General features: G+C 40.0%; 1 protein-coding gene across 1 annotated transcript; it reads left to right on the top strand.

Moving 5' to 3' along the window:
• Positions 1 to 3770: 3770 nt before the first annotated feature.
• On the top strand, positions 3771 to 6116 carry LOC149450502 (uncharacterized). Its single transcript, XM_089691860.1, has one exon. It carries the CDS (start codon positions 4632 to 4634, stop codon positions 5979 to 5981), a length of 1350 nt encoding a protein of 449 aa, XP_089547986.1. The 5' UTR covers positions 3771 to 4631; the 3' UTR covers positions 5982 to 6116.
• Positions 6117 to 10384: the final 4268 nt, after the last annotated feature.

The raw sequence follows: 10384 nt of genomic DNA on the forward strand, positions 1-10384 counted from the left end.
TTAAAATGTCCAAGAATGGATGTTGTTACTGTTCGGAATGTTACCACATAGCCAGTTATAATACCAGCCTGGCAGGAGGTAGCCTATTGTTACCCAGTGGAAACCATTAGCTCTTACCCTGCCAAGGTCGAGGAGAAAGAAACCAAATTAGACTTTCACCTGAATGATGCTGATAGTCCTGCAGAGCACAAACAAGCAGTAGAAGAGCAGCTAATGGAATACAATGATGTTTTCTCTACTGATGACATGGATGTTGGGTGAGCTAAAAGTATTCAACTCAGTATTCACCTAACAGATAGCACCCCCTTTAGAGAAAGATCCAGGCGCATACCTCCTAAAGATCTGGATGATGTTCAAGAGTGCTTGCACAAAATGAAAGATCAAAACATCATTGTTGAGTCTAAAAGCCCGTATGCATCCCCAATAGTGGTGGTCAGAAAGAAAAATGGTGGAGTACGAATATGTGTTGATTACAGGACTCTATATCAGCGAACGGTCCCAGATCAATATACGCTACTTCGTATTGAGGAAGCTCTTGATGCCCTGCAAGGCAGCAAGTGATTCACAGTAATGGACTTAAGATCTGGGTATTTCCAAGTACCAATGAGTGAGGAACATGAAGAAAAGACAGCTTTTATTTGCCCCCTGGGGTTTTTCCAGTTTGTTCCAATGCCTCAGGGAATTTGTGGTGCACCTGCAACCTTCCAGCATCTAATGGATCGGACACTGGGAGACCTTTGTCCCACTCAATGTATTGTCTACCTAGATGACATAATTGTTTTTGGCTCCACTCTGGAGGAGCATGATCAGAGACTGTTTAAAATGCTTGATCGTTTGAGGAGAGAAGGTCTGAGACTCTCCCTGGACAAATGTAAGTTTGCCCGTTCTTCAGTAAACTTTGTGGGCCACATCATATCTGCAGAAGGGGTAGCAACTGATCCTGCTAAAGTGGAGGCTGTGGTAACCTGGCCCCGTCCCACAAATCTGACAGAACTGAGGTCCTTCTTGGGGTTTGTGGCTATTATCACCGCTTCATTAGAGACTATTCCAAGACTGCTCGGCCTCGCAATGACTTGCTTAAAGAAACACCTGGCATTGACACAACCAGCAAAACTCCTTTCAGTGAGAGGTGGACTTCTAGTTGTGAGGAAGCTTTTCTACAGCTTAAGAAACGCCTTACAGAAGCACCAGTGTTGGCTTATGTAGACCCACAAAAGTCATATGTTCTGCATGTAGATGCCAGCTATGAAGGGTTAGGAGGAGTCCTCCATCAGGAGTACCCAGGAGGACTAAGGTCTGTTTTTTATATCAGTTGCAGTCTAAGCCCAGCAGAAAAGAATTATCCTGTTCACAAACTGGAATTTCTTGCCCTGAAGTGGGCTATTGTTGAACAGCTGCATGATTACTTGTATGGGGCTCAGTTTGAGGTGAGAACTGACAATAACCCCCTCACTTATGTTTTGACTACAGCCAAGCTGGATGCCACTGGTCATAGGTGGCTTGCTGCCTTGTCTAATTACCAATTCACTCTCAAGTACAAGCCCAGAACCAAAAATATTGGGGCTCATGATCATCCTGGAAGGAGACAGCTAGTGTTCCCTCAAGTCTACAGAAATTCTGTTTTGAGAAGTTTGCATGACCAACATGGGCATCTAGGAGTTGAAAAAACATATGAATTAATCTAAGATCATTTCTTTTGGCCACAAATGAGGGAAGCTGTTGTGGACTATTGCCGCCATTGTGTGAGATGTCTGCAACGGAAAACTCTGCCTACTCGAGCTGCTCCTATGGAACACTTAAAAAGTTCTGGTCCAATGGATTTAGTGTGCATGGACTTTTTGTGTATTGATAATGACAGCAGTGGTGCGGGAAATGTTTTGATTGTGACTGATCACTACACTCAATATGCTCAGGCCTATCCCACCAAAGATCAAAAAGCAGTAACTGTGGCCAAAGTGTTGTGGGAGAAGTTTTTTATTCATTATGGACTGCCAGATCGACTTCACTCTGACCAGGGACGGGACTTTGAAAGTCACCTAATTAAAGAGCTGTTAACATTACTTAACATCGACAAGAGCCTAACCACACCTTATCATCCAGAGGGTGATGCTCTCCTTGAGCGTTTCAATCGTACCTCGTTGAATATGTTGGGTACTGTCACGTACCTGATGGGAGACTGAATTTACAAGGTAGGCCTCACTTGTGTCACTAGCCCTGACCCCGCTGAGGTTGAAACAAAGGAAGTCTAGGACCCAGGGGAACAAAAGTGCCAATAGTTGTTGTTTGCAGCTCTTGCAGATGAATACCTTGGAAGGGGTACCTGCACAGGAGTAGCAGGAAGAGCAGGTTTTGTAGATTGCCAGGCGTGCAGCAGAGCAAGGCAGGTAGTGAGGACAAGAGACAGGAGCAGTGTCATGGAATAGCCAAAGTCATCAACAGTCGGGCAGCGCGGTACAGAATCAGTAGGAAAATCAAAAGTCAGGGGCAGAGCCGAAGTCAGAAACCAGTATCAGGAGAGCAATCAGAGTCAGGTGAGGAACAAGCCGGGTCAGCAACGGAGGAATCACACAGGAACAAGCAGGACACGGGGGAGCTGAAGACCACTCAGCACTGAACATGAACAGAGACACTCCTTATATAGGTCGTCTGAAGCCAATCTTTGCCGTGCGTGTGAACATACACGTGTGTGATCGGGCATTTCCGATCACGGTTCGTCTTGCCAAAAATCCCTTACAGGTACCCTCCCTAATGGTACTAAACAAACCTGGAGCCGACATGTTGGAGCTATGGTACATGCCTATAATTGTACCAGACATGAGTCAACTGGTTTCTCTCCTTATTTTCTCATGTTTGGGAGAGAAGCCCGTCTGTCTATTGACATTCAGTTGCATGTGTCTACTGATGGAGTGGAACATAGAAATCACTACCAGTATGTGGCACGACTCAAACATAGTTTACAAGAGGCCTATCAAATGGCTGAGGAAAATGCTGCAAAAATAAATGCTGCCAATAAAAGAGGCTTTGATGCCAAAGTTCGTTACAAAGACTTACAACCTGGTGATAAAGTGCTTCTTCGCAATTCGGGACCCTCAGCCAAACATAACTTAGCTGATCGCTGGAGAAATGAGTTGTTTGAAGTTATAGAAAAACTGCCTAGAATTCCAGTCTACTGGATTCGAGGACCTGAGGGTCGGATCAAAGCCTGGCATAGGAATCACTTGCTTCCAGTACCACAAGTTGCTACTGCGGATGAGGAGCCACAACCTGATATTGCTACAGATTCTAATGATGTGCCTTGTGCAGACAGTGGAGAACAGTGTGATGACAATGACTGGTTTACACCTCCACCAGAGTCTCCTGTACAGGCTCCTTCACCTATTACTAATGGGGGTCTTCCTCAGAGGGGAGGTCTGAAACCAACTACTCCTGCTTTCAAACCAACAGCCCAAAATGTTGTGCCTACAGTTCCAGGCATGATTGGAGCACCAAGTATTCCCACTAGTGCAGTCCCAGATTTATCTGGACTAATGCCTGAAGGCTTGAGGAGAGGAGATCCTGTTCTAGGACCTCCACCAATGTTTACTTATGACACCTTGGGAAGACCCTGCTGTGCTGTACAGAACTATGCTGTACAACCTCATGTTCTGCTGGACATGATTACAGCCCATTCTAGACTGGGTAGCATGATGCCTATTTGTTACTAACCATGTTTTCTTTGCAGATAATCTCTGTAATAGATTGCTTCTGGAGAAGTGGTCCGCAGAAGGTGACAACGATGTTAACTTGCTGTGTTTTGTTGCTTTATGTGTATATCCTTGCCGGGTCGGAAGGATTTTCAGCAGGGGGAGAATGTAGTGATGTGATATATTCTTTGCCCATTTTCCAGTGTATTCTTCTATTCTGCAGTGTTTATTTTGCCCTTTTCCAATATGGCTGCTATGTTCTCTGGGCACTGAGGATGAGGTCATCAGAGAGAGACTTGTAGAAAGAGAGGGGTGTAGATTTCCTGGGAGAGAGAGAGCTCAGACTGTCAGCGTTGCAGACCCCCCCTCACTGAGACCTGCAGAAAACACTGTTAATGCTTTAATGTTCCTGTTTGGAAGATCCTTTATGTTGGATGGTCACTGAATGTGATTTCTCCAATACATGGACTTCCATATACAATGCTGTGTGGATTGCTGTCTATGTGGATGATACATTTCTCAGTTGGGATTTCACTTGTTATCCACAAGCCCCAATTGAGAGGAGGCACTAGTGCTTGTTAGAGATCTTGTCCTGATCACACAGATTATAAGGACTCTGCTCCTAATTACTATACAGGTGACACCATCACACCCCAGTAGTCGCAAAGAGTGTACAAAGAGCGCTACATGAGTGAGCTCAGACTCCATATAACCGGATCCCTTTTCAGCATCATGTAGTCACCTCCATTTTCCATCTCAATGCACTTAGTCCTCCTCCTTCTCCCTCACATCCGTCTTTCCCTCGTTCTCTGTCTTCTAATGTTGGGAGGTGCGATTATTGTTACTATGGCAGAAACAAACTCCTCCCTCTGTACTCTGATCTCCGTGTCCAATAATAATCACCCAGCCCAGCCTCCCCCTGTGTAGGAGGGTGTCACCCCTCCCCCAATGCATTCCTCTCCATTGTCAGAGACTTTCAGTTTCATTTCTCTTCTGCTGTCAGCGATGGCGTCTGCTGCTCTGAAAGCTAAACTGGAAACTTCCGTCTGTCTGAACGTTATTACTGAACCCGTGACCATGAAATTAGGACACAACAGCCGGGTCTGTATTGAACGTGTGATTGGTGTATGTGGGGGGTCTGGAGGATTTTGCTGTCAAGAATGCAGAGAGAAGTTTTCGGAACGTCCTACACTGCAGAAGAACATGAAACTAGCGGAGAATTTCCTGTCTGCTCAGCCAGGTCAGGAGGACTCCAAGGTCTTCTGTACTTACTGTGTGGAGTCTCCTGTACCTGCTGTACCTCCTGCCCTGTTTATAGACCTCAGGAGACGTCTGGAAGACCTGGAGAAGAGAGTCCTGAGGGACATCTCCGGGAGGGCAGAGCGGGTCTCCATCTTCATCCGGGATCTGGAAATAAAGAAGGAGGAGCTGTCCAGGAAGATGCGTGACATTGAGGAGCTGTGTAACATGATGGATCCACTGACTGTCCTACAGGAATCAGACACAGGTGACTTGTGTGATACTGAGGATGGAGATAATGAGGAATCAGACACAGGTGACTTGTGTGATACTGAGGATGGAGATGATGAGGAATCAGACACAGGTGACTTGTGTGATACTGAGGATGGAGATGATGAGGACAGAGAGAGACATGAGGAACTCCTCCATGATGGAGGGGGGCTGGGTGTGGCGGGGGTCTTACACACAGGTTTATCTGATATAATAACAGGGGGAAATGTATCCTTCTATATACAGGGGGCTGCAGACATATTACTGGATGGAAACACAGCTGGTAATTATCTACAGATATCAGATGACGGGAAAACTGCATCCAGGTCAGATATAAAGCAGAATCATCTAGAAACATCAGAGAGATTCCTGTGTTCTCAGGTGATGAGCAGTCAGAGGTTCTCCTCAGGGAGACATTACTGGGAAGTGGATGTCGGGGGGTCAGAGAGCTGGGTAGTCGGGATGTGTTACCCCAGTATAGCCAGGAGAGGAGAGGAGTCATTGATTGGAAGGAATAACAAGTCCTGGTGTTTGGACAGGGATGATGATGATGATGATCAGTATGCAGTGATGCATGACAATGATGAGACCCCATTACCCACCAATCCCTCCAGTAACAGAGTCAGGATATATCTGGATTATGAGGCCGGGCGGATCTCCTTCTATGATCTGTGTGACCCGATCCGACACCTCCACACCTTCACCACCACCTTCACTGAGCCCCTCCATGCTGGGGTATGTGTATGGAGAGGTTGTATAAAGATATGTGGGGGGAGGGGAGAAATGTGAGAACTCCGCCCACAGTCTGGTGATGTCAAAGAATTGGAATTCATTTAATATTCATCCAATAGTATATAGTGGTGGGCGGGGCTTCAGTCTCCTGCAGATGTTTCTACTATTAATAAACTTGAGATGTCTTACTGATCCCTGTGGAGTATTACTGGAGTAACAGTAACATGTTCCTATTGGTCCGTGAGGATGGGTGTGGCCTATCTATCTATCTATCTATCTATCTATCTATCTATCTATCTATTATCTATCTATCTATCTATCTATTATCTATCTATCTATCTATCTATCTATCTATCTATCTATCTATCTATCTATCTATCTATCTATTATCTATCTATTATCTATCTATCTATTATCTATCTATCTATCTATCTATCTATCTATCTATCTATTATCTATCTATTATCTATCTATCTATCTATTATCTATCTATCTATCTATCTATCTATCTATCTATCTATTATCTATCTATCTATCTATCTATCTATCTATCTATTATCTATCTATCTATCTATCTATCTATCTATCTATCTATCTATTATCTATCTATCTATCTATCTATCTATCTATTATCTATCTATCTATCTATCTATCTATCTATTATCTATCTATCTATCTATCTATCTATCTATTATCTATCTATCTATCTATCTATCTATCTATCTATCTATTATCTATCTATCTATTATCTATCTATCTATCTATCTATCTATCTATCTATCTATCTATCATCTATCTATCTATTATCTATCTATCTATCTATCTATCTATCTATCTATCTATTATCTATCTATCTATCTATCTATCTATCTATCTATCTATCTATCTATTATCTATCTATTATCTATCTATTATCTATCTATCTATTATCTATCTATTATCTATCTATCTATCTATCTATCTATCTATCTATCTATTATCTATCTATCTATTATCTATCTATCTATCTATCTATCTATCTATCTATCTATCTATCTATCTATCTATCTATTATCTATCTATCTATCTATTATCTATCTATCTATCTATCTATTATCTATCTATCTATCATCTATCTATTATCTATCTATCTATCTATCTATCTATCTATCTATCTATCTATCTATCTATCTATCTATCTATTATCTATCTATCTATCTATCTATCTATCTATTATCTATCTATCTATCATCTATCTATTATCTATCTATCTATCTATCTATCTATCTATCTATTATCTATCTATCTATCATCTATCTATTATCTATCTATCTATCATCTATCTATTATCTATCTATCTATCTATCTATCTATCTATCTATCTATCTATCTATCTATCTATCTATCTATCTATCTATTATCTATCTATCTATCATCTATCTATTATCTATCTATCTATTAATCTATCTATCTATTATCTATCTATCTATCTATTTATCTATCTATCTATCTATCTATCTATCTATCTATCTATTATCTATCTATCTATCTATCTATCTATCTATCTATCTATCTATTATCTATCTATCTATCATCTATCTATTATCTATCTATCTATCTATCTATCTATCTATCTATCTATCTATTATCTATCTATCTATCTATCTATCTATCTATCTATCTATCTATTATCTATCTATCTATTATCTATCTATCTATCTATCTATCTATCTATCTATCTATCTATCTATTATCTATCTATCTATTATCTATTATCTATTATCTATCTATCTATCTATCTATCTATCTATCTATTATCTATCTATTATCTATCTATCTATTATCTATCTATCTATCTATCTATCTATCTATCTATCTATCTATCTATCTATCTATCTATCTATTATCTATCTATCTATTATCTACTATCTATCTATCTATTATCTATCTATCTATCTATCTATCTATCTATCTATCTATTATCTATCTATCTATCTATCTATCTATCTATTATCTATCTATCTATCTATCTATCTATCTATCTATCTATTATCTATCTATCTATCTATCTATCTATCTATCTATCTATCTATCTATTATCTATCTATCTATTATCTATCTATCTATCTATCTATCTATCTATCTATCTATCTATCTATCTATCATCTATCTATCTATTATCTATCTATCTATCTATCTATCTATTATCTATCTATCTATCTATCTATCTATCTATTATCTATCTATTATCTATCTATTATCTATCTATCTATTATCTATCTATTATCTATCTATCTATCTATCTATCTATCTATCTATCTATCTATCTATCTATCTATCTATCTATTATCTATCTATCTATTATCTATCTATCTATCTATCTATCTATCTATCTATCTATCTATTATCTATCTATCTATCTATTATCTATCTATCTATCTATCTATTATCTATCTATCTATCTATCATCTATCTATTATCTATCTATCTATCTATCTATCTATTATCTATCTATCTATCTATCTATCTATCTATCTATCTATTATCTATCTATCTATCATCTATCTATTATCTATCTATCTATCTATCTATCTATCTATCTATCTATTATCTATCTATCTATCATCTATCTATTATCTATCTATCTATCATCTATCTATTATCTATCTATCTATTATCTATCTATCTATCTATCTATCTATCTATCTATCTATCTATCTATCTATCTATCTATTATCTATCTATCTATCATCTATCTATTATCTATCTATCTATTAATCTATCTATCTATTATCTATCTATCTATCTATTTATCTATCTATCTATCTATCTATCTATCTATCTATCTATTATCTATCTATCTATCTATCTATCTATCTATCTATCTATCTATCTATCTATCTATCTATTATCTATCTATCTATCATCTATCTATTATCTATCTATCTATCTATCTATCTATCTATCTATCTATTATCTATCTATCTATCTATCTATCTATCTATCTATCTATCTATTATCTATCTATCTATTATCTATCTATCTATCTATCTATCTATCTATCTATCTATCTATCTATCTATCTATCTATTATCTATCTATCTATTATCTATTATCTATTATCTATCTATCTATCTATCTATCTATCTATCTATCTATCTATCTATCTATCTATCTATTATCTATCTATTATCTATCTATCTATTATCTATCTATCTATCTATCTATCTATCTATCTATCTATCTATTATCTATCTATCTATTATCTATCTATCTATCTATTATCTATCTATCTATCTATCTATCTATCTATCTATTATCTATCTATCTATTATCTATCTATCTATCTATCTATCTATCTATCTATCTATCTATCTATCTATCTATCTATTCTCTATCTATCTATCTATCTATCTATCTATTCTCTATCTCACGAAAATCTGACATGATACTTTGTAATTTTTAAGCAGAGTTATCATCACAATGTGTGACACCAGCCATCTCCTCCTGTCCCTCCCCCTTCTCTCTGCCCCTCCACATCCTACCTGCCCCTCCCCTTTTTCTCTGCATATCCCTCTCCTTCCTGCCCCTTCTCCCTGCCCCTCCCCATGTGGTCCCTCTATATGGGGTAAAACCATGATCAGACATAGAGGGTGGGGTGTGGTTAATGTGATGGGATAGGATTGGGTCACCTCTCCTCTCTCTCCTCCCTTCTCTTTGTCCCTCCTCCCTGTCCCTCCCCCACGTGGTCCCTCTGTATGGGGTGACACCATGATCAGACATAGAGGGTGGGGTGCTGTCACTGTGATGGGATAGAATGGGGTCACCTCTCCTCTCTGCCCCTCTCCATCCTCCCTGCCCCTCCCTCCATGTGGTCCTTCTGTGTGGGATGGCACCATGATCAGACATAGAGGGTGGGGTGCTGTCACTGTGATGGGATAGAATGGGGTCACCTCTCCTCTCTGCCCCTCTCCATCCTCCCTGCCCCTCCCTCCATGTGGTCCTTCTGTGTGGGATGGCACCATGATCAGACATAGAGGGTGGGGTGCTGTCACTGTGATGGGATAGAATGGGGTCACCTCTCCTCTCTGCCCCTCTCCATCCTCCCTGCCCCTCCCCCATGTGGTCCCTCTGTGTGGGATGGCACCATGATCAGACATAGAGGGTGGGGTGCGGTCACTGTGATGGGATAGGATGGAGTCACCTCTTTTCTCCTCTCTGCCTCTCCCCTCCTCTATTCTCCTCTCCCCATGTGGCCCCTCTGTATGGGGTGGCATCATGATCAGACATAGAGGGTTGGGTGTGATCAATGTGATAGGATATATTGGGGTCACCTTTCCTCTCTGCCCCTCCAGCTCCTTTCTACCCCTTCCCCCATGTGGTCCCTCTGTGTGGGGTGGCACCATGATCAGACATAGAGGGTGAGGTGCAGTCACTGTGATGGGATAGGATGGGGTCACCTCTCCTCTCTGCCCCTCCCC

Source organism: Staurois parvus, unplaced genomic scaffold, assembly GCF_062004578.1.
Source record: "Staurois parvus isolate SC_StPar_1 unplaced genomic scaffold, SC_StPar_1.0 ptg000573l, whole genome shotgun sequence".
Classification (NCBI taxonomy): domain Eukaryota; kingdom Metazoa; phylum Chordata; class Amphibia; order Anura; family Ranidae; genus Staurois; species Staurois parvus.